We start from the raw sequence: 25,977 nt of genomic DNA on the forward strand, positions 1-25,977 counted from the left end.
TGGCCACCAGCTGGACTTTGTGCTGCTGATCACAGCCCTTTGAGCATTGCAATTCAGTCAGTTTTCCATGCCCATTTAGCTGGTCTGTTCCAATAATCTGTTCCATGTTGTGAGAGACACTAACAAAACCCTTGCTAAAGTTGAGATATACACTGCTCTGCCCTGATTCATTAAGCCTTTCAAGTCATCATAGAAGACTATTAGCATTCCAAGGAATGATTTCTCATTCAGAAATCCATGTTGACTACAACCAGTCATTTTCCTGTCCTTCATGACTGGAAATGGCTTCAAGAGGATTTGCTCCAGGCTTTGAGGTAAGGCTGGCCAGCCTGTAACTCCTGTATCCTCCTGTTTGTCTTTCTTAGAGATAGGAGTGACATTTTCCCCCCATATGATTAGGAACCTTCACCATTTGCCATGACCTTTTAAAGATAATTAAGAATGCAACAACTTAGTTTCCACAGCTATGCTAACCACTTGTGGGTATTTCCTATGTGGTCTCATGGACTTATCTGTGTCCAGTTTGCCTAAGTGCTCTGTAGCCTAGTTCTTCATCACTTAGTTTTTATTGATTTGGGACTTTTTTACAGGTCTCAATGGCATGGGATTCCTAAAGACCATTCTTGATGGTAAAAACTGTGGAGAAGGAGGATCACAGCAGTTGTCTTGCAAAGATCATCATATGTGAGCATCACAGTTCCAGCTCCTGAGTGCCAGCAGAACATAGAACACATGTTTAACAATGTTAGGAAAACATGGCTTATGTATGTTAGGAAATACGCTGCTACATCACAAACTGCAGTCCAGATGTGCGGGAGTAGGTACATGGATAGGAGCAGGTACATACCAGAGCACTGTATTTTACAATAAAGCAAATACCTCCCTCTGTTTCCGTACTTAATTATAATTAAGTCTTTAATTTGCCTTCTGCTGGTAGAAGTGGAATGCTCTAAGAATTATAGGAACTCAGTAAACTCAGTAAACAAACAGATCAGGTTTGTTCCTCACCTGAGCAACTTGAATATAAATAGGTCCATTGACCTGATTAGGTGCATCCCAATCTTGAAAGAACTGACTGATGTAGTTGTCAAATTACTCTCCATGATATTTGAAAAGCCATGGCAATCAGGTGAAGCTCTTGGTGGCTGGCAGAAGGGAAGTGTTGCACTCATTTTTAAAATGGGAGAAAAGGGTACCCTGGGAACTACTGACCTGTTAGCCTGACATCTACGCTTGTGAAGATCACAGAACAGATCCTCCTAGGAGGAGGATGGAAGACATGGAGGTGATTTGGGACAGCCAGCGCAGCTTCAACAAGGACACATCTTGCCTGACAAGCCCAGTGGCCTTCTATGGTAGAGTGACTACATCAGTGGGCAAGGGAAGGGCTACTGATGTCAATTATCTGGACTTCTGTAAGGCCTTTGACACAGTCACCCCCAACATCCTGCCCTGGGAATTGGATAGATGTGTAAAATTTGTTCAGCCTGGAGAAGAGAAGCTTCCAGGGACACTTTATTGCAACTTTTCAATACTTAAAGCAGGCCTGTAAGAAAGATGGGAACAAATATTTTAGTGGGGGCATTCTGCAGTAGGACAAGAGGTAATGGTAAACTAAAACACACTTCATCCTGTAAGACTTTTCTAATCTAATAGTTCAATTAAAATGAAAGCAGCAAACTCCCATGAAGCATAGCCAAGGTTTCAGGACACAATCTAAAATCTTCAAAGGCAACGGAAATAATTAATTTGACTTTACTGCCTAAAATCTAAAAAGAGTTGACATCACCTACAAAAAATTAATCAAAGTATACTTCATAACTAAATCCTTTTCTCCCCCTAGTTTTCCTTTTGTCACTTCCAATGCAACAAGGTAACAGTTCAGGTGCCTTTCAGGCACATTCAAGATAATCAAAGTGTTCTTTGAGTCATAAGGGAAATGTTCCTCAAAAAGACTCAGGCAAAAAAAACCCACCAAACCAAGCCCAAACCAGGCAGCTAATGCTCAAATCAACCAGAAAATACATGGCTGGTATTCTGATAAACAGCTAAGATATTGCTTCTGTTCCCTGCAGCTCCCTTTCCTCTGCTTCCCCAGAGGGGTTGCTGCTGCTGATGATGATGATGCTGATGCCAGTCAACAGGGCTCTCTGATACACTGCCTTCTTGAAAATCCCTGACACTAGAATGTGTCACACACCTCCAGTGACTTTGGGGCACTTAACACTTACAGAAAATCCGTGGCACTCATCTGCTCACCTTACCCACAGGAAACCGTAATACATGGAATATTTCCCTGAATGTTCTGTGGCATATTGCCTCAAAACTCCTGTACCCAAGGTGTCTGTGATCTTATTGTCATCTGGCTAGAGAATCAATCTATTCCTTATCAGCTGCCAGATGAGGTGAATCCATCCCAGTGCGTGGAACAGTCACCATATAGAGTGATGAGTGCTGAGAAAAATACATTCGAGCCCTATCCAGCTCCTAACTCCAGCCTCTGCTAAAATTCTTCAGTACTGATTGCAAAAAGTCACAAATCTTGCTTCATTTGGTACATTTTTGAGAAGATTTATTTGTACTCGTTCCCTGGAGATGATCCTAACTGCAACAAATCATATCTACATCCTCAAGTTCATCCCAACTCTTGTCTTTTTTGGTGTAGAGTTTTCAGGTCGCACCTGGCAGAGTTTTCACAATAATTCCAACCATATAGCTAAATTGTCCTTAGTGGGAAGGGAATATTATAATCACACAAGAGACTGTGTGATTGTAATTGCCAATTTTCTTTGATATGTGTATTTATTAAGGGATTTTGTAAGGCAAACTAAAATACAGTACACAAGAGAACTGTGGGCAAAGCATAGACATGGAAGCAAAAATAAAAGATAATGACGCAGGACCACCTTATGGAATGACAGTGGAATTATTAGCAAGATACTTAGAGATCTGTGAAGATTTTCTATACGTAGTATTTTCTGGTCTATCTTCTCAATTCGACTCAGTGCCAATGCAGAGTTTTTTTCTCACTATCTCAAATGATTTATTTTGTATATACAGAGGAGAAAGCTGAGCCAAACCTCCCTTCTCCCCTTACCACGGAGAGCAGGATAATTAAGACTATTTGAAAAGACTAAAATCAATCCCACCTGAGTTTGAAGATAAAGCAGGAATCTGGGAACAGAACCAAGGGGCTAAGTGGGGAGACAGTGATCCCACCAGGGACAGAGAATTCCATTGTCTGTAGGACAGGGATTGCATGTCTGAGCTCAGACAAGGGAGGTGATCAAAATGTGGATGATGGCAGGACAAAGACCTCCATGCTGACCTGAGCACCAGTAACACACATCCTGGGACAGCAGGGGAGGATAGAGAAACTTGTTGGAGATGTTTTTTTAAATGCAAATTCTGGAGACAGATGGGGTTTTAGAAACCATTTATTCCCAACCAAACTGAACAGCCTCCAACATCCATCAGAGTCCTCATGAGACCCGAAACAGAGTTCATCCCTATGGATGCCTCTGCTTCTGCAGCTGCAGTACTAAGGGTGCCTGAGTTACCACTTCAAGAGCTTGCCAAGGCACCTCTCCATGGCCCTGCACACACATCCCTGTGAGTCAGACAAGGATAAACTGCTGCTGGGACACCTCAGCTGGCCATGGTCATTAAACAGGGACAAGCTGTTCATCATCCTAGCTCCTTCCCTGCTCAGAGTGTAGCACACAGGAGAACGACTGGAGAAGAGCTATCAAAGGCAGCTCAGCTAGTCCTGTGGCTGGTGACCATGAGTGTTGGGCCAGGGAGACAAAGGCAGCTTTGATGCACTGAAAAAGTTCCTCTGAGACATAAGGATCCTGCAGCTACTCCAGAAGAAGTGCAGCTGCACACTTTTTTCCAAGGGCCCATATAATGTGTAGTCCAAATTGTGATGAGAAAATTCATACAATTTAATGAGTTTGCTGAAGGTTATAGTAAGAAATCAGCAAGGAGACCACAGATAGCTTTTTTGCAAGCACCTAGGTAAGATTTTTCTCTTTCCCTATCATTTTGCCTTTGGCAAAACCAATCTTTTCCTCTATTTAAACATCATCCACTCATTAGAGTCTTAACAGCTCAGTCACAGGAGGCAAAATTAACAGCACCAGGACAACATCATTACCCTAAGGCTTACAAATCAAGGTGACATTTTTTTGCTGGGTAGTGATGTCTTTCTTCTATGAGATTGTCTTTCTATGGGATTTCTGTCAAGTTCATCACCCTGACTACCTAAGTGTAATAATGCCCAGTAAACACAGAATTCCTTCTTCCATAGAAGTGTTCAACACAATCCAATGTGGATTATTAAGTTTATGTCACTTTTTATTAATTCATTAAAATAATACCCACTAAATAAACAAACAAAAACACCTCCAAAAGAAAAAAAACCCCACCAGAACAACAACAAAAAAACACACCAAAACCCACAAAAACCCAAAGGAAAAAAAAAACCCAACCAAACAAAAACAAAAACAACAAATTAAAAAAGCAACCAATCAAACCAAACCCAAAAATCCGTAAGGCCAGAGGTCTCAAGAAATTCAGTAATTGTATGCTATTTTGCACTGATTCAATTTGCCGGTAAACTCAAATAAAGAAAAAATTATTGTTCTGCTTCATCAAGCTAAAACAAACATCCTCTGAAAGTTCATCTGTCATATATAATAACTTAGCTTGCTGAGAATGCCATTTGCCCTGGTAGGAATATGGCAATGATTTTGGGTGCTTACTGTTGCATTCAAGACTCAGAATAGAATTTTGTGGAATCAATATATATTTATGACAACAGACTTAAGGTAAGAGTCACAAAAGCACTTACAGAACCAGAGAAAAACTTGGAGAGATCTTCAGGTGTCTAAAATCTTTTTTGGACTCTCATTCCCATTGATATCACTCAGTCCAAGAATTACCAAGTGTCTGAGCAATACCATTTATACGTGTGAGCAATGCCATTTATGAAAATGGTATCTTTCAGACTGGGGGAGACACAACATGCCCTACCCATAGCAGGTGAGATACAGAGGCAATGCTGGATGGAATCAGCAAGAAAGCATGACAGCAGAAAGTACAATTTTTCCCTATTTCCAGCTGCCTATTTCCAGATGTGCACATGCAAATATATATGAATAAACAAACAAAAAGAGGACTCTACTCTTACATCAAGATTTAACCTGCTTCCCTTCACTTGCCTGAGAAAGCATCTAAGCAAGAATGTGGCCCTATGAGATGACCTGGATGTAAAAAGGGCATGTGATATTGCAGAATTGAAAGCTCTTCTTCACCAAAATACCACTGAGGCCTCCCAAGACAAATACTCCAGTGATTGTCAAGTACAAGTGATCACAGGAAGAGTCACAGAAAGAAAATTCTCTGGAGTAAGTACTACTAAAGCCATCTCTATATATATGTACATTGACACAGCTTGAGCTCAAACAGTGAATAGTCAGTTCCTGAAGTGGTATGTGAGTTTTCAACTGTGGGAAAATTGCTGAATGTAACTGGAGTCATGCTGGTAAAATCCTATCAACATTTCAAGGAAGGAGAATCCCTGCTAAGATGCACTTTTTTGTGCCCTAAAGCTCTTGTGAAAATTGTTGGATTGGCATGCTTCACATTCAGTGAATGCTTTTGTCCATAGACCCAGTTCTGGCAGAGGAAGGTAAATCTCACTCTACAAAGCCTCTTCAGTTCTGCATTTGGCATTACAGGATAGTCCATATGATGAGTTCATTCTTCCCTGACTCTTTCTGCTGAGGCTGATAACAGAAACATACATTACTGTCAGCTCTGGGTTACAGTGGGATATATCCACACAGGTTATCTAATAGACACTGAACAAGAGCAATTTCCAGGCCCTATTTCATTTCGCTTCACAAACCAGGAGTTCAGAAAAGAAAAGCCCGTTAAACAGTTGACATGCTCCTGATTTACCCAGCTAACCTGAGCTAGTCTACAGAGAATATACAGCCCCAGCAGTCACAACAGATTGTACAAATGTGCTAGAGCTGGCTTTCACGTAGGTAGTTTGAGGGATGGTACCAATGTAGTCATGGCAGGCTGGAATTCACTGGAGGCCATTAACCCCAGACATTATAGCTCATGCTGAGCTCCGTATCAATGCTGTGCAGCACATCTCTGAGCAAATCACTTGAAAGCTACCCAGATATTTCTACACACCCCTCAGCAACATTTGTAACTAGGTGCAGCCACTCCCAGAGCTAAAATATTCCATGTGCAAATGAAACAGTGAAAATAAGTCTAAAAAACTGTGAATCAGAAATCTTACATCTAGAAACTTCCCACTGGAACTACAAGTTTAGAGTGCAAAGTTATTTAGAATTTATGTCAACTTTGAGAATATTCAAATCAATCCTTTAATATTTCATATGTCCATCAAATTGTTTTTCTTTGACTGAGCTTTCCACTAATCTTTCAAATTTCCAAGTCATGATACGCATCTTTTTGCATGGCATCTCTTTTTAAAGTTTTCCTTTGTCCAATGCAATAGAGCAATGGACAGTATTTGGGCAAAAGGAATTGTTTGCTTTTCTTCTGACATGAAAAGATCTGGACCTCTATTTCTCTTCCTATCACAAAACAGTGCTCTCTGAAGTGGCTCTCAGCAGAGATGCTCCTCACACCTGATCCTGAGAAACTGCTCAGTTGCTCTGCATTAATGAAAACAGAGCTCTTCCCTGCTGATTGGCATGTGAACTGCATAACGTGTGCAGAGGCCTGGGACAATCCTGAATGTGGTTAAATAAAAGATGGTACTACATCTACAGTCATGAAATAATGAAATCTGCACTCTAGCATAGGGTCAGACAAACTCCTTCTGGGTAATCTTATTAATAATGTTTTATGAAGCCAGGGTAGCCAACTCATCCAAGAGACTGCATGGAATCACAAGATATAAATGTGTTCACTGAAATGAGAAGGCAGGAGGGAAGACCTACTTGATGAAAGAAAGAAAAAGAGAAACATATAAATATGAATTAAAGAAACATATAAGTAATGCATTAATATGTTACATATTAATAACATATAAATAATAACATTAAAATTTTGCTACTAACCTAGGTTTCTATTTTAAGTCAGAATGAACTGATTACTCTTTTTTGGCACACATTACAAAATATTTCTTTTAAAAGAAATGTTACTTTGTTCATTTCTCTATAAATATATCTTAATTTGTTCCTTCTCTGTGATTCTGATCTTGTGTTGCAGAAATTAATGGAGGCTCAGCTATAAGTGGCAGCAACTATAGTCTCAAATACAGGTTTAGACAATACCTATCTCTGTGGCTACAGAAAGGACTCAGAATCCAAAACTTCTTTCTTGTTCATCTAAGCCTCAGACATTCACTTTATTTAGCAATTCTGCCAGCTTTTCTTCATAATGTTCCTTGTTTTACTGTCTGAAGGCATATGCAGGTCTTGAATTATAAAAGCAGTTGGGTGAATAATATTAGAGAGCAGACATTGATTTATGGCTGATATGGAATTATACACCAAATGATACATGGGACACAGGTGAACAACGGGATTTAGACAAATAAGATGGCTCAGTGATAGGGACAAATGACAACAGAAATCGTCAGGAGATGGTATAGATGTCAATCAGCAACAGGTCAGAGACACTGATGCAAACACCCACCAGATCTTGCACAAACAAAATTTTCTTTTTAAGTATTTCCTATTTTTTACCTCCTTTACAATTCAACTCATTTTCACACAATGTGTGCAAAAGATTATTTTGAAAGTAATTCCTCCATACTGACTCTCATCTTCAATGTTCCCATCAGGTGATCTGTTGCTTGTTTAATTCAGCCTCCTAACCCTCTCCTTCACACATCTCCTTTCCTTTGGGGAATATCCTATCTTGAATCCCACATCCTAAATACAAAAAAGAATTTGTGTTTTTACTGCAAGACATTCTTAAGGCACTTCTTGGGTGTCTTGCACAAGCATTTTTTTCTGTCATCTGTTCTTTGTATATATGAAATGACTAGAAGAATGGGAGGGGAATGAGAACTCTTTGCCAGCCTAAAAAATAAGCATCTCCTAAACTGACTGCCTTACTTGTTTATCAATACCAAATCTGCTCTTTGGTGCAGGATGTTCACTGCATTGCTGTGAGGAGCACCACACGGCTTTCACATAGGCTCAGACTTCTGCTGACATAAACCATGTTGTAGGGTCAGGGCATGTGATCTTCTTCTGGCTTCTACCACCAAGAGTCATGCTGAGCAGAGGTCTTCTACAAAGTCATCCAAATGAGACTGTATCCACACTGAGGAACTTATTCATCTAAATTGAATCTATCCCAAATTATATGTAACTTTGATAAGTCAAATTTATATTTTATTAAAAAAACAAGGAGTTAAAGTCTGGTTTTAACAGATTGTGTGTGCCTTGCCTCACATAAAACACACCTCTGAAGTGTGACAAAAACCAAAACTCTCAGGGGTATAAAGCCAAAGAGTCCAAAATTATTTGCAGGGGTACAGAGCCAAAGAGCTGAAAAATTCTCCCAAATGCTTATTTTTTGATGTTTCCTATAACCAGACTGACCAAAGGCTTTAACACCTCAGACTGCTCCATCTGATGGGATATCACTGTCTGGAAAGGAAAATTGCTGCAGTGTGAAACTTACATGGAGTAAACACATCCTTGTTTTTAGTTTAACATGAGGGGGAGTATGCACATGTGTTTATGCACAGGCAACAGGCAAATTCACAACTGGAAAAAAAAGGAATTTTTACATATGCTCCTGCTTTGGCACCATGCATGTAATTTGCATCTCTTCAACAGCTGATTTAAATTACAGTGTGAGAGTTTATGCAGCCTTCTGAGCAGGCTGTTGTGTTGTTTTATTTATTATTTAGGACTAATACTTTATCAGACATAGCAGACAGTGCAAGAAGAAATAGCAGTTCTGATATGATAGTTTCACAGCCTGAGACACAGACATAAAAGCAGAACACATCAGGAGTGTAGTCCTTAGAGGCAGCCTAACATAATGAGTATCGATCTGGTAAATTTTAATCCTAGGTTTTCCCTGACTAATTATGTCAGTTTAAGGAAAGCATTTAGCCTTTTCTCAGATATATTTCCCCAAGGACAAAAGCAAGGGAAATAACCCATAGCTGTGATCCTGGGATGGAGGAGCAACGAGTTTGTTCATGCAGTGTGAATCAATTATGTGTTGGTTACCATTCTTTAAAGGAGAGTGCCCACAATTCAGCCAGTCACAGCTGTGCCCAGTTGCTTCTCTGCAGCCCAGAGCTTTGGAGACACAGGTAAAGATTATTATCTTTTGGAGAAGAGCATCATTCTGTTACAGTGCTTCCCTTGGACAGCCCACTGTTTATTACAGCCAAAAAAATCTTAGCCCCATGGCAGGCAGAAGGAGTTGCAGTGGCTGCTACTTTGGTGCAGAATATCCAGGCCCTTGTGGAGGAACCATGTGGTCCATGGGGCAGAACATGATGCTTCAGCACAGCAGGGTTCTGCTTGCAGAGAGCAAGTAATCTGCAACGGGCTCTTTGCGCGCCCTCCTGAAACTGAGATTCTCAGCGGGCTTGAGGTACCTCCTTTCAGGATCCACTGATCAGACCACTCTGCACCAATCTGTTTTGTGACCAATAACAAAATATTGAGAGATTTCATGCAGAAAAGTCCTTTCTAAGAACTTCTATGCCTGTCTCAGATTAAAGGGATGCTGACTTGCATCTCTTATGCTACAAAGCTGTGGATTTCTAAGAAAATGGGGTGGGATATCTCTCACTGTCTTTTATTCAGAGGAGATGGGGTTCATCCTAAAGTGCAGCTGTGGTTGCTGCTAAAAATACTTCTATCTTAATGATTGGAGCAATCATCAGGAAATGTGAGACAAGTACTGTTTCTCAAACCCTGTCCTTACAATATTTTCTGTAACAGTCACATCAGTTGCCCCTAAGGTGTACTGGCTACAGCAGGCACTTCTGTGCATTTCATCAAAGTGGTCAAGAGTAAAGGTCCTCCTTTCTCAGACAAGCAGCTACATTGAAAGGTTGAAAAGTCATGTTCCCTTTGCAATTTTTTCCTGGCTTAGTCAAGTTTGAATTCTTTGCTTCAAAATAGACCTCTCAGAACCATTTATACTCCTTTGATCAGATAGAGAACTCTTTAAGCTGAGGGAAAACTGGAACCAGAAAATATTCTATGTATTGTAGAGGATGGCAGGCCACCCAGAAGACACCATTTGTTTAGGGGTGGCAGCATGGCATGTTAAGTGGTTGAAGATCCAAACTGAGAGGAATCTTTTTCCTGTGGAATATAAGACTGGCTCTGAGATGCCTGGACCATATAGGGAGATGGAGGTGGAGCGGTGCCTCATCAAAGACTCTAAATTTGGATTAGGAGAGAGGTGGGTGCTATGTGAAGCAGACTGGGGCAGTTCTGCGCACACTTGAGAGCAAAACTGAGAGAATCTGAGAAACTTTAAGTAAAACAGTAATGTACTGCCAAGAATTACAAAGCAGGTAGATCAGAGATTTCTGGAGAGCAGGCATGGGTCTTGTTTGTAGGCTCATATTCCACCTAAGTCCTATTTTAAATGCTTTCTTCTTTTATTGACTCATTAAATGCTAACATGAAGTTGATGCATATGAGGTAATCATAACATCTTCATTCCCTGGCAATACTTGAGGATTGCTGGTAGCTGGCACAGTTCAAAGAAGTGACTAGGTTGCTCTTATTTAACCCTCATAAGTAACTGAATGCTTGGTGAATTGCACTTCTCTCTCATGTACTGTATGGCTTAGATTTTGCACAGTTTCCAGTATCAGAGCCTTTATATATCTATAAATTTAGAATTTAAATCATGGACTTGGTGTTTATAACATTGACAGGTCATTATTTATGCCATACATGGTGCACCCTTCATCTTAGAGTTCTGCCATACCCTGTACCACCCCCACCCTGCCTGCATCATCTGGGTGCTCCTCTCTGCAGACTTAAAATCACATATTTCTGTGAAAGACTGAAATGCATACTTGGGAGCTGAACTGTCAAACATACATTTTCAGATGACTTAATGAGAGATTTATATGTACCCACAGTCAAGACCCCCCCCGCCCCCAGAACACACACAGAGAGACGGGTCAGTAATGAAGAAGAATGGAAGTTTGGACAGGCAAGGACCTGCAGGACAAAGAGACTTCCCCTGAAGGCTGAGGTGCCATCACAGAACCACTTCACTGCTCTGGAGAATGAAAAGGAAAGTCTTGTCAGATCAGGATTGCTGCTGGAACTGAGTAAGGCAACTCCATCTGCTCCCTGAGAAAAGGGGACCGTGGGTGACTCTTCCACAAGGTATGGAGGGAGGACCCATGTGCTCTCAAGAGAGGTGAGCTGCTTACCCTGTTACAGCCCACTATTACCCACTGCTGCTGGTTCACGTGGGTGCCAGTGACACAGCCAGGAGCTGCTGGAGGAGTACCAGGAAAGATTAGAGCCGCAAGCATGGTGGCAAGGGACTCTGGTGCAGAAACCCCTTTCATCAACCTTGCTAGAGTTGCAGTCAACAGCTCAATGTCCAAGTCCAACAGCTCATGTCAGTATTGGGACTGGTGCTGCTTAATATCTTTGTCAGGGACATGGACAGTGGGACTGAGTGCACCCTCAGCAAACGTTCTCGTGACACCCAGCTGGGTGGTGTGGTCAACACACTGGAGGGAAGGGACGCCATCCTGAGGGTCCTTGAGAGGGGGGCCTGTGTGAACCTCATGAAGTGCAAGGTCCTGTATGCCAAACACCAGTACAGGCTGGGCAGAGAAGGGATGGAAAACAGCCCTGAGGAGAAAGACTTGGACATGCCCAGCAATGTGTGCTCACAGCCCAGAGAGCCAACCCTGTCCTGGGCTGCATGAAAAGCAGTGTGGGCAGCAGGGAGAGGGAGAGGGAGAGGGAGAGGGAGAGGGAGAGGGAGAGGGAGAGGGAAAAGGAGAGGGAGAGGGAGAGGGGTAGGGAGAGGACTGTCCTCCTTTGCTTTGCTCTCATGAGACCCCACCTGAAATACTGCATCCAGCTCTTCCACCCTCAGCACAAGAAAGACATGAATTAGTTGGAACAGGTCCAAAGAAGGGCCACAAACATGAACAGAGGACTGGAACACCTGTGTGCTCATCCTAGAGAAGAGAAGACTCTGGGGAGACCTTAGAGCAGCCTTCCAGCCTACCTAAAGTGAGCCTACAAGAAAGATGGAGAAGGGCATTTTCCAAGGACATGTAGTGACGGGACAAGAGATAATGTCTTTAAACTGGAAGAGAGTAGGTTTAGATCAGATACTAGAAAGAAATTCTTTTCTTTGAGGGTGGTGAGATACTGGAACAGGCTGCCCAGAGAAGTTGTGAACATCCATGCCTGGATGTTCTCAAGGTCAGGCTGGCCTGAGATCTGAGTAATCTTGTCTAGGGGAAGGTGTCCCTTCCTGTGGCAGAGGGGTTGGAACTAGATGATCTTTAAGGTCCTTTCCAACCCAAACCATTCTAGGATTCTATGGAAATCTACAGAGGAAAAAAAAAAAAAAAGTATTGAATCTGTTGAATACAACTGCATATTTCTGGTTTATGAATTCATTTTTCTAGTAACCATGTAAAATAGATTTGCAGATTACAAATGCATGTACTTATAGTAAACTTAACATATATGTTTTTATATGTTCTAAATATAAACTGTATGCTTTCTAAAACAGCCAAAACACAACAAGATCCTTAATGAGTGCCCCAAGGGCCTTGGCTTCAACTGCATAGAAAATTTAAGTGTGAACATGACACTGGATGTAATAAAAACACTACACTTATATTAGAATATGACCAAAACAATAGCATCTTCTCCTTTGATATGAAAGGTCTTTGGCTCTGCTTTCACATTTGTTTTTCAGAAATCCCCTTTGAAGTTTATTCAGCAGCAGAATAATATTCCATGACAAGAGCCAAATCTATTGATATCTCTCAATTAAATAATTGGCTCTGAATAAAGGCAACACATCAATACAGATGACTGTGGCTAAACATTTATATATAAAAGAAGACCTGGACTGATCCTCAGCTTGGATGCCAGGCAGCTTGTGCTTTACCCTGCTGCGTGCTCACAGAGTTTCTGTCTTGCCTTGGAAGCAGCTGGCTGTGGGCAGCTCAGAAAGAGATTCAAGGGATGAGCAAAAAGCCAAGCAGCGTAGCTAATCAGGGGTGCCTTGAGCTTGCTGTCTGGCTCCATTTGTCTAGTCACCTAGACATAACCTAACTAGCCATACAACTCATCCAGCCTGTTCATGTTCTGAGGAAGAACCTGAAATTAAAGTAAGAGAGGAAGAAGTGCAAGGTCCATAGCCCTTTTTTTTTCCCCTAGCAGTTTTAAAAGAAACACAATTAAAAGGCTCCTTCTGCCTGAAAACATGCATACCTAGGGCAGAGAGTGAGCATCATTTCCTTAGCTTCATTTTTGCAGTTGAAGAAAAATAAACCAAATCCAAATAAACACCATGTCCTGTGGGTAAGTATCCTTGTGCAGCATCTTGCTGTGCAATGTGGTGTGTGTGCATGGCTTTATCTGAAAACATTGCAAAGTTTTAGATGTGTTTCAAGACAGAAAATAAAACAGAAGCTTACCTTCCTAATAATATATGCTTGGACATCTCAAGCAACTGTATTTAGGGAATGCAATGATCTGGCCAGATCTGAAAAGTGCCCCGTTAGTTGCCCTTCTCCTATAAAGAATCCTCATCCCATGCCCTAAATGGGCACCAATAATGTGCCCTTTCTTACTACACACTGCTCTGCCTGAACAAGATTTGAGTCTCCTTTGAACTTGGCCCTTTGTGAAGAATAGCCCTGTACAGGATATTCACTACATCTCACTTCAGGGCCAGTAGTTATTACCAGTAGTGGGAAGGTTGTTAACCACTGGAGAACAAATTGCTACAGTCCTGCAGCTTATCTTTGGTATGTTTTTCAACTTTTATATGTTTAGATAAGGGTCAACTTTTGCAGACAGATCCTCTTATCATGTGCATGAAAATTGCTTTTATTTATTAAGCTTGATGCCACTAATTTTACCCTTAAATGTCATTCAGTGTTTTCCATTCATGTTTTTTAAACATTTCATTACTGTTCAATTCAGGGGTCAAATAAGTAAGCAATGGGTTTGAACATATGGGAAAACCTGATCCTTGCTGCCAAGGAGTTAAAGTATTAAAGTGCATAAGCCATTTCCTGTAACAGTTGTCAGGCTAATTGTCAGTAAATTACTTAGTCCATGTGTTTATTATTCAGATATAAACCCACAGACTCGGCATGAAAACGGCATTACCCTGCAGTAATCACAGACTAATCTTTTACAACTATGGCCCTACACCCCAAACTGCATCACTAACAAAACAGCAGCTTTTAAGCAAGTTAACTCACACTGTATTGCACCATCCAGTCATGAGGGTACCATTAACAGGCACTATTGCTGCTCACATTCATGTAATTCCATAAAAATCAGAATAATCTTCAGTTAATAATGATTCAATCAGAAAGACTGAATTTAAAACATGGAATGAAATTCAATAAAAAGAAAATCACTATCACCTTCATGGTAAATGTTTTCTATACCTGAAGATAACACACTTCTGCAGCTCTTGGTGACCAATTCCCCTGCTTTGTGCCCAGGGCATGACAGCCAGCCTATTACTTAAAGTATTTGGCATAATGGACATAGCTGTGCCTATAGATAATGGAGTTTTTTCTGTCTGATAATTTCTAGATTGCATTTAGATTTTTAGTGGTGGTAGATGACAAAAGTGTTAAAAAGTTGAAACAATTTAGTAACCTCTGAAGATCCACACCTGCTCAGAAATGTTAAATTCAAGTTGGCTCTCCATTAGCCCTACATCTCATGTTGTAATTCAGTTTTAGATTGATCCCTTGTATCTTGGCATTACATGCAGTGCTCTTGAGCCTGAGCTGAATGTACACTAAGCTAAGATACCACTTCACCATCCCTTGTTTCTAGCAAGGAGAAAGCACATTCTTGGCTAGTTTCATAACAGAGGTGCTCTACACTGCTATTTCTGCCTTTTATTTAACTTTGAAAGCAAAGTGAGCACTGGAGAAAGTAAAAGACATTGCTTCTGTTGTGTTCTACCATAACAAATAGAAATTTAATATTAATAAAGTAAAAATGCATTGTCCAAGCCTCACCTTTTATTATATTTCAGAAATCATTCTCAACTGATGTTATAATTGAAGAAGAAACTGCAAATCAACTCACAGGACCATGAGCATACATTTGCTATCAACAGAAAGACTCTCAGGGACTTCAGGTAGTACTAGATTGCAGTCTTCATATTTACATTTAGAAGTATTCCCCTCTGTGTCCTTACACAAATTATTAGCCTATTCAAATTCAATGAAAGATAAGTGGAAGATAAAAAAGTATGCATTAAATATCTGACAGAGAGTGATTAAAGAAGGGCAATTTTGAGAGCTGTCACTCTGGCTTTTCATCAGGGAGATATCCTCTCTTAGGGTCTGGACATTTTGTATCCAACCACTTGAAATCAAAAAGAAAAAGAAATATGTTTTTCTGCATTTGAATAATTGTATAAGACAGAACAATACAAAAGAGAAAGTATCTTTCATTATACAGTACTGCTGGAAAAAAAAACAATCACAAAACCAAAAAAAAAACAGCCACAAAAAAATCAAAACCAAAGAACCCCTGTTGTTGATGTCTAAATGTTTATATATTCACCTGTTGCTCTCCCACTATCTTCCTGAATTTTTTAATTTGCAAAAGCAAGATAGGAAAAAGTAGTCACTAATGAAGAAATGCTTTATCTGGATAAAACACCTTGTTCCAGTAAGTAGCATTTTCCTCTCTCTTTAGAGTGCACAGCCTTTATTTCAAAAATTAATCTAATAGGTACTGTTTTCCAGTAATTCAAACTAGTCATAAAAGTATATTTAATTATTGTATAATCAGTGGCATAAGATAAATGTGTTCTACTCAGCTGCATTTCCATGAAATCAGACTTTTCTGACACTTTAAAATCCCTCTAGTGGACTCAGAAAAAGCTGTGTAACTGGCCTAAAGCAGAAAAAGCTAGACAAATGCATGAGTAGAATCAGAGAATCACAGAATGAACTGAGTTGGAAGAGACCATCTGGATTATCAAGCCCAACTCCTGGTCCTGCACAGGGGCCAAGAGAATCCCACCATGTGCTTGAGAGCATTGTCCAAATGCTTCTTGAACTCTCAGGCTTGGTGCTGTGACCACTTCTCAGGGAAGCCTTTTCCAGTACACAGCCGCCCTTTGGGTGAAAAATCTTTTTCTAATATTGAGCCTAAACCTCCCCTGACACAGCCTCAGGCCATACCCTCAGGTCCTGTCACTGGGCACCAGAGACAAAAGATCAGTGCCTGCCCCTCCACTTCCCCTCGTGAGGATGCTGATGACCACAATGAGGTTTCCCCTCAGCCTCCTCCTCCGCAGGCTGAACAGACCAAGCGCCCTCAGCCACTCCTCCAACAGCTGCTCCTCAAGACCCTACGAGGAGAGGCAGTGGCACAACTATCTTGATGCACAGTGTCTTTTCTGAAAAAAATATTATCCCCAGACCAAAATCAAAACCAGATAGGAGATCCCCAATTTATTTATCCCTACTATTGCTCCCATAGCCTCTTTTATGATGAAAAGTTCTTTCCTTAAAATACGAAAAATGTTATGAATCAGGTACTCATTCAGCATTTCATACATTCTTCCATTTGCATGATTTAGAATATCAGTATTGTACAATAAGCCTTACCCCCAAAGTTAACTTAAACATATATATATATATATATAAATGTTAAAAATCAGAACAATTTATTGTGGACACAGTAAGGACTCAGTAAAAAAATAATCTTTATCATACTAAGTTCAAACAAAATAAATTTATTTGACTCCTTGGCAGCTGTCCTCATTCTTTAAAAGGAAGAAGTATGTAATATAGAACAATAAGTATTTTCAATTTTTTTGAAACATTAATGAGACTTGGGCAACTAAAACATGGATGTTGACAAATAAACAGGCTTATTAGCTGACAAGATTTTGACTGGTGATGTGAAGTTCAAAACTGCATGACTTAACTCCCTAGTTCTAAACTCTGAGGTCCAAAATACCATTCAAATGAACATAGCAAAGAACAAGGAGAACTTTCAGGCCCCTCACCAGAAGACTGAGAGCTCTGGGAGAGCTCACATTGACAAAATTATGTGAAAGAATTGAATATGTATTTACCAGTTCAAATTACCACAAAATACCATCCTGCTCTGGAGTGTGACTTAATAAAAAATCAAAAACCAAAATATGGCAGATGCTTTCCCAGTAAGGTCTCCTATGTGTCAAGAGGCAGCAACTTCACTTTGGGAATGCAAACAAAATACAGGACCCAGAGGGGAGAAGTGTTTGTCAAACAGCTCAGGGTGAACCACACAGGACTGTGCACCACACAATACCTGCTCTGCACACTTCAGTGTCAGGGGAGCAAAGCCATGAACCTGCCTCCTGTGCTTTTCTGAAATGGTTGTAGACACATCCTGGGGAGCAGTAGAGAGCTGTCTCTAAGTCACATATGTACATGGCACTGTTGCTATTACTGTTTTTTGTCTGAGATTCAAGAGATGAAGATTTTTAATGCAAACCCCCCCCCCCCCCCCATTTAAAAAGCAGAAAAATGTTCTTCTGTGCTCAATTCAGGCCATTTCTGCCTTCATTTACATTCTCTAAAATTTCATCGATACTCATGCAAACACACAAAATGAATGTAAGAGACTAATGCAATATTACTTACTATAACCTGATGTGGACACCAGTTCAGACACTCAAAAAGCACTTTGAAAAATACTCTGAAATTAAGACTTTAGACTTCACTGACTAGGTTTTCTTAATTTGTCAGCTTTCAAACCTTTGGATCTGAAATCCATACTGGTTTGCTCCTTGCTCAGGCATAGGAAGCAGTCAAAAAAGGCACTTTGTTCTAAATCTTGTAATTTGCACATGTGGAACAGAGAGAAGAAACTGATCTTTGATCTAAATTTAATTAAACACTTTTCTCATTGACATGTGAGCTTCTTCTCTCCTTACAGTTCATTCACTGGCTAAGGAATGATTATTTTTTCCAGCCATTATCAACTTTCACAGTACTGCTAAAAGGGCTTAAGACAGGAAAAATGCATTTCAGTGGCCAGAGCTAATAGATATGAGTTGCAAATGTACATTGCCATGAGATTTGTTGAGGGAGAAAGCATTCTAACAGTTTTCAAAGTAAAACATATTCTGAGATTTAAATTGGCATAGAGGACATGATTTTGGTGAAATTAAAGGACTGTCCCAAAATGCTAAATGTTGGCAATGAAAACTCTCCAAACTCCTTTCATAGAAAGCCACGAGATATTCTGTGCTCTCTTCCATAGGGATTTACAGGACTACAGCACAGAAAACTTGCTTTGAGTAATAATGTTTGCAAAAGAAGCTTCCAGAACACAGCCTTCTTTGTGTTGGGATGGTGGTAATGATGTTCCACAATTCAGGCCAAATTTTGGAAGAAAAGGGGGCTGTCATGGAAGTGGCAAACAAAATACAGTTCCTATATTTTAGAGGGATCCTGAGACATTTGTTCTTATCATTCATTCAGCATTTGCATGGTAAAATCTTCTGTGTATATTCCTTGAGTTTCCCCTACCTTGGGGAAGAAACTTTTACTTTCTTCAAGTTGAAAGAAAACAATTTTTTTTCTTCAGACACTCCTATAAAGAAGACAATATCTCAGCATGAAAGTTTTAATGATACTGACTTTGTGGCTTAAAAATTTCAGGAACAAGTCATCTCATTTGGTATTAGTCTGAAGCCCATAAGCCTATTCACTACGTTAAATTAGTAAGGTCTTCAGAAGCATTTTCTGACAGCTGAACATTATTGTCATGTTAAAAGAGGTTTTCAAGCTCTGGACCCTTATTACCTACACTGTTCTGTCTCCTAGTCCACCCCATGGATCAGTTGTTTTCCACGGCACTATAGCACTAGAAAAGTGAAGTTATTGAAAACATAATCTAAACCCAGAGGTTAAAAACCCCTCAGAACCTATAATTTATCCCAAACTTTATCAATTAAATTCATTAGAAGTATTAGAAAACTTACCTTTAAAATTTGGTCTGATTCTAGCATCATACCCCGATGTCCTTCCCATCAATTTGTCCAAAAAATCTGAAGGAGACAGGGTCTGTGAGGGGGATTTTCCAGATCTTGAATCATGTTCTTTACAGAAAGTCGTCCTAAATAAATTATTAGCCACCATTAGCTAATATTTAGCTTGTATTGTATTCAAGTCATGGAGAAATTACATAACTAAATAAAATTGTCTCAACTCAGTGAAGGTAGAAATTAATGTTTTTAAAGAGCAACGTACTCTACCTTTCATCTGAAAACTTTATTCTAGAAATAAAGACAAGTTTCAGGTATCATGCATGAACACAATTTTCTATTCAGAAAAAGCCTTAGCTTTAAACATAAATTCATTACAGTTTTAAGACTTTAGAAGATTCAATTTACTCTTCACCTTAATGTGTAGATCCATCTTAGAGTGATTTTGATATCCTATTTTATATAATTATTTTAATTGCATGGATGCTGTTAAAACGTTATGATAACACTGGTTTAAGATGGTCTTAAACTTCCAAATAACAGCCAACAACACTTAACAAGCAACACTGAAAAATACCAGATTTGTTAATGGTGGGAAAGATACAGATGGATCTGTTTTTTACAGATGATACCCAAAAAAGATTTAAATCATGCTAGTGAGTGTCTGGATTCTTTCCCAACACGGCAAAAAGGGTTCCAGAATAAGTCACAAATGATCTTAGGGGGTTTAACCCCCACTCCATGAGCACTGAATAATAAAATTTAGTATCACCAGGTGGTATTCATATGCAAGTTCATTGAACATGTCTGTTTCAAGGATTTAAGAGAAAACTTCTAGTACGATATCATGTGTGTGAGATGCTGCATACACAGCACATTACATATTCAAGACATATAATATATTGCAGAGGAAGACAGTTTAGGAGTTCCCCACAGTTGTTCCCCAGGGAAAAAGAAAATAAAATGAAAACAGTCATATTTGGTGTGTAGAGGCACAGATTTAATAATAAAACATTAAGTCTTAAATAACCAATTTCATTGTATCTGTTTCCGCTTTAGCTTTGAACTAAATTAAAAGTAATTCTGTCTCTGACTTCTTAACCACTCTCTGTTTAAATATTTGCCCAAAGGGAACCTCTCCCTTCCAGGAGTGTTTCATGGGGTATTTTCATGCATCTACATCCAAGTATAAAAATATCAGACATACATGTGATCATCTGAAATGAGAAGAAAATATCAAATCCTCTTTTGCTACAAAAGGGAAACAATTCACCAGAATTGTTAAAAGGCAAGGTGATAGTAAATTCTCATGGTGTGATTCCACACATTTTTTTCAGGTTCCATTTATAGGAGGTGGTTGCTTCCTTTTGCTTTTGTCAATGACAGGGTACCATTGCAAATATTTTTAATATTTAATGCACAGTACATGATCTATCAAACTTAAATAATGAAATAATTCAGATAAGAAAATAAAAACTGGAAAATTAAGATAGTGCATTTATTCATATACTAATTACTTCTGTTTTCATTCAGAGCCCACTAGTTATGAGTCGTGTTGTGAACCCAGGCTCACAAATATAAACGTTTCACTCTGTCACTATATGTATACCTCACTACTCTTACAACAACACTTTTACGTGTAGATTCATCTGTACGTGCACAGGCACAACAGCACTCAGTCCAATAATGAATCTCATCTAAAATGCTATTCTGGTTAATAAGACTGACCTGTTTGCTTAGTACTACAAAAAATTCAATAGCTGAAGCAAAAGCTCATGAAACATTAAAAAAAAAAATCCAAAACATTGGGACTTTAAGTGAACACAATACTAGTCGGATCCAGGGTTTTCCCAAAATCAGAGGGCTGGTTCTCTAATTTCAAATAACTACATCCCTGACAAAACGAGTACAATCATTTCCAAAGATTGAGCAGGAGGGAACCAAAGCAACTTCCTGAACAACCTTTGCCAGCAGCAGAGAATTTGCATTTAGGAAGAAAAGCCGAAGAAAATGTTCTTAGCCGTATGGATATACAGTGAAAAAATCCCACATCTTTGAATCAGAAAATGGAAAATAGATCACCCAAACTTGAGATTATTATTTTTTGTGTTTGTTACCAAGCAACGAGTCTCTGAGTGTAAAAGGGATAGTCTATATGGAATGAACACAAAACACTCTCAAATACAGCAAACAAACTAGGTTATTGTGACGTAGTATCTTTATAGTTATGATTCTCACGACCTTTTGACAAATATTATTACAGAGTGGTATCACCTACCTGAAGTGGTTTGTCTCTAAGAAAAATGCAAACAAGGTTGTCAAAATTTTCACTAGCTGCCGGTTCATTCCTCCTGCTTTCTGTGATGATTTGGAAATATCCCAGAAACGATTCCAGAGAGATGCAGGGAAAAAAGTAAGCTGCTGCTGCCTAGATTTCCAAATTCAGCAAAAATTTAATTTTCTTGACAATCGGGAAGAGAAGGTCTGGATCTCTACAAAGTGGGGGTAAAAGAGAAGTGCCAGTCCTTGGAATCATGGTCAGGTCAAGCCTAGGCTCATCTCCAGCAGTCAGCACAAAAGAGATAAGGCATCAGACACAGTCGTTCCCCCGACTTGCTTTTGGTGATGGAGGGGAAAAAAAACAAGCAAAAAATAAGAAAATAAATGGAAAGAAAGGGGAAAAAAAGGAAAAGAAAGGAGGAGAAAACCCAACTATTCGAGGAGCATCAGGCAAAAGGGAACAGCGCTGAGAGCAGTTCTGTTGTCGATATGTTTTATTCCCCTTTCGCTGGAAATTAGTATTTATGAACGGTGGTGGGGCTACTGGGTCGCTCTGCTTTCCCCCTTTGGGTAGGGAAGCGTCGGCGTTGCCGGGGAGGGCGGGGGGTGCGAGGGAGGGGGTGTGGGGTCGGAGGGAGCGGGGCGGGGAGCCCCGGCGCTGTGCTGGAATGGGGCGGGCGGGCGGGAGCGCACGGATTCAGCGCTCGGACAGCTCCGCGGCCGCGCTGCGCATGCGGGGGCGCGGGGGCGCGGTGCGCCCGGGGCGCGGTGCGCCGGGGGCGGGCGGGAGCTGCGGGCCGTGGGTGTCCGGCTGCGAGCGGCGTGTGGGCTGCGGGGCGCTGCCGGGGTGCCCGTGTGCGAGCGGGGGCTGCGGGGGCGGGGGCGTGTGTGGGGCGGGGGGGTCAGCGCGGTGCGTTCGTCGCGCGTGGGGCCGCGGAGCGGCGCGGCCGGCGGGGCGCGGTGCGAGTGCGCGCTCCCGCCGCTGGGGGCGCCGGCGCGCCGCGGGCAGGCCGGGAGCCGCCGGGAGCCGCCGCCTCTCGCTGCCCGCGGGGCCGCGGAGCCGCGCGGGGCCGCCGCCCTCCCCTCCGCCCTGCGCGGGGCACCGGCCGCGGAGCGGCGGCTGGCGCGGCGCCTCACCGCCCTGCGGCAAGATCGAAAGTGCGGGCGTCGAGAGGAAGGTGCCAGGCTCTTGTCGGTGCTGCCAGCCGCTAGGAGGAGAGGCACCGGGGAGAAGCTGAAGCACAAGTTCCACCTGAACATGAAGAACTTTCAACAGCGTGGAAATCAATTCCTGCAAAGAAGTTGGGAATTTTACCCATCCTGCGCTCCCAAAATAAAAGGAACTGTTGTTCTTTCTTCAGTTCTAGGTTCATCTACATTTTTTAAGTCCAGCTGTATTCTCCTGCCACAGAACTTATTCACCTGAACACTGCTTCATTTCCACAAGAGTATTTGCACACACACATTTTTCATATCTCCAAGTAAAAAAACCTACAGCTTCATGACAACTACTGTTACCATTTGTCTAGTCATCTTAAAAAAAATTGTTTCTGAAAAAGAGTTGTTGTGTTCACACATTAGCAAGAGATCAAAGCCACATACTGTTCACTAAATGAAACTCGGCTGTTACATTTTGTTTGTTTATTTTACTTTAATAAGTTAAGATGTATCTGCAAAAAATAGAAATTAAATAGAATATATATAATTAAAAACATAAACAATCACAGAATGGTTGTGGTTGGAAGGGACCTTAGATATCATCTAGTTCCAACCACCCTGCCATGGGCATGGACACCTTTCACTAGACCAGGTTGCTCAAAGCTCCACCCAGTCTGACCTTGGAACACATCCAGGAGTGGGGTGTCCACAACCTCTCTGGGCAACATTTTGCAGCACCTCACCACCCTCACAGTAAAGAATTTCTTTCTCATATCTAATCTAAACCTGCCTTTTTCAGTTTAAGGTCTATCACTACATGTTCTTGTAAAATGTCCCTCTCCAGCTGTCTTGTAAGCTCCCTTTAGGGACTGGAAGGTGCTATAAGATCTCCCTGGAACCTTCTCCAGGCTGAACAACTCCAACTCTCTCACAGGAGAGGTGCTCCATCTCTCTGATCATCTTTATGGCTCCCTCTGGACTTGCCCCAACAGGTCAATGCCCTTCTTGTTCAGGGTGACCCCCTGAACCTGGACACAGCACTCCAGGAGGGGTCCTACAAAGCAGAGGGGGAGAATCACCTCCCTCGATCTGCTGGTCACGCTGCTTTTGATGCAGTACAGGAGGTGTTAGGATTTCTGGGCTGCAAGCACACACTGCCAGCTCATGTCCAGCTTCCTGTCTGCCAGCGCCTCTGAGCCCTTTCCCCGAGGGCTGCTCTCAATCCATTCTTTGCTCAGCCAGTATTTGTGCTTGGGATTGCCCCGATGCAGGGCCTTGTTCTTGGTCTTGTTGGACTTCACAGTGTTCATGTGGCTCACCTCTCAAGCCTCTCAAGAGCCTTCTGGAGGTTCCCTCCCATCCCTTCCCTCTAGCCTGTCCACCACACCACGCAGCTGAGTGTCATCCTTAGGCTTGTAGAGCATGCACTCCATCGTACCATCCATGTCACTGTCAAAGATGTTAAAATCAAACTTATTAGTGATCCTTAGGCACAAACACCAGATAATGCAACATTTTGTGCACAAAAGATTGAAATAACTGAAAGGGCAACTCAAAGTTGCAAATGTAAATTCAATTCCTTATTTCCTTAGCTGCTGAGTTGGTGTCAGTGACATAAATTAAGGTCCAGTAGAAGGAAGAGCAATATATTTGCTTTTATTAAAACTATCAAAGTTTATCATTAGACACTGAGCACTGATGCTGAATCACTGCACTGTAACATCACCTAACCCCTTCAAAAGACAGGTCTTCCTACTGCCATATTAAAGAAGAGAGGTTAAGTTATGTCTCTTACTGCAGTGTCTCATACTGAGAAATAAAGCTCACAAAGCTGCATCTGGAAATAATGGAATACTGTTGAGTCAACAAAGAGGTGCATTTCAAAGTTCGTGCCTGTTCCCACCTAGATAGGAACCCAGGAACCGTGCTGTATATTTTTATCTTGAGATAAATGGGAAAACTGGAAAGCATTATTTCTGTCAGCTGCAGGAAAAATCTATGTCTCTTTAACCTACACTGCCACCTGCTTAAAAGTGTGGGGAATCTCAGAACTGCTTGCAGAGTTCGTAATGCAGAAGTCACTGAATACAGCAGATGTCTTTCCAATGAGTCTGTTAATATGGATTTTGTGACATGACATGCTTTTAAAGACCTATAAATGTTCATTACCCTTCTTGGTAACTGCAAGTAACTGAACATTTCCTTAAGTTTTCTAACTAAAGAAAACCTACTTAAAATTCTGCTTTCCAGGATTTAACTGCTACTGGCCATTTTCTGCACTTCATGGCTTATTTGAAATGCTAAGTAACTATATCTCTAAGCTAAATAAAAATTGCAGGAAGTTCTTCAAAGAATACTTTCCTTAATTGATGTGGGCTTTTTAAAAACATGGTGGGAGATGTCATGATGAAAATTTAAAGTATCTGCTCCACCATTCCTTACACCTCCAAATGCCTAGTCTTCAGTGAGATATTGCTCAGCATGGTGGTTACATGGAAGTGCCAAGCAGAACTTAATAATTAAGGGTTGAAAATAGTATGTTACTAATGCTTATTTAACTAACAGCAACAGTAATTCAAATAGTTCTCTGCTTGAAATACTAGGGGTTCAAAACAAATGTTTTCTCTCATCAAAAGGTTCCAGGTCAAGGCCCCATGTACACTGGGGGTAATGGGGATCAGATTTCAGTCCATCACCACTTTTTCATGAATTAACACATGTATGAAAAACTTCTTACTTTCAGCTATTCTTGCAACACAGTTTCTCCTCATCCTCCTTTCATAAAAAATGAAAAAGTTGTGTACAGTTGTTTTGATTACTGTAAGTCTCTGAGCTGTCATTCATTCACAATGAAAATGTGTTTATTAAATGTGCATCTGCTGGCAAGGGAGGATTCAGAGCTCTGCAGAGCAGGAGAACCCTTTGGGAGCTCAATTTCCTGGATGTACATGGCACTTTGTGGTGTTCCCCTCCTGTGCCAGAGCCAGAGCTGTGAGGAGTAGTGCCACTGATGTGCAGCAGGTTCTGGATGAACTGTGTATGTTTAATTGCACAGATGGGATTCTTTTCAATGTCACTCATTTGTTATCTCCCACAACACATTTCTGACAGCAGAAGTGTTGCAAATGAATAGGAGTCAAAGACTCCCACCTGGGATTGGAGGGTAGGCTTGTAAAATGGCACAGGAATGTGCACGAAGACAAGATGGAAATGTTTTCAGGTGAAAAGGCTAAATAACACATCCCTGTGGTTTCCCAGGCATATACAGAAGCTTAATAATCGTGCCAAATA

General features: G+C 41.0%; 1 protein-coding gene across 7 annotated transcripts in view; it reads right to left on the reverse strand.

Moving 5' to 3' along the window:
* The window catches only part of GLRA2 (glycine receptor alpha 2), a 121,528-nt gene extending 99,366 nt beyond the window's left edge, over positions 1-22,162 (reverse strand). For 2 of the 7 annotated variants that reach the window (XM_068180023.1, XM_068180026.1), the window contains exons 1-2: positions 21,527-22,162; positions 19,246-19,379 (exon numbers count right to left, since the gene is read on the reverse strand). In XM_068180023.1, the coding sequence (XP_068036124.1) occupies positions 19,246-19,379; positions 21,527-21,594 (202 nt within the window). In that variant the 5' untranslated portion in view covers positions 21,595-22,162. Of the gene's footprint in view, positions 1-19,245; positions 19,380-21,526 lie in introns of those variants that run through there. The other 5 variants (XM_068180027.1, XM_068180022.1, XM_068180025.1 and 2 more) reach the window with 5 other exon arrangements.
* Between the last annotated feature and the right edge of the window lie 3,815 nt (positions 22,163-25,977).

This window comes from Anomalospiza imberbis, chromosome 2 (genome assembly GCF_031753505.1).
Source record: "Anomalospiza imberbis isolate Cuckoo-Finch-1a 21T00152 chromosome 2, ASM3175350v1, whole genome shotgun sequence".
Lineage (NCBI taxonomy): Eukaryota > Metazoa > Chordata > Aves > Passeriformes > Viduidae > Anomalospiza > Anomalospiza imberbis.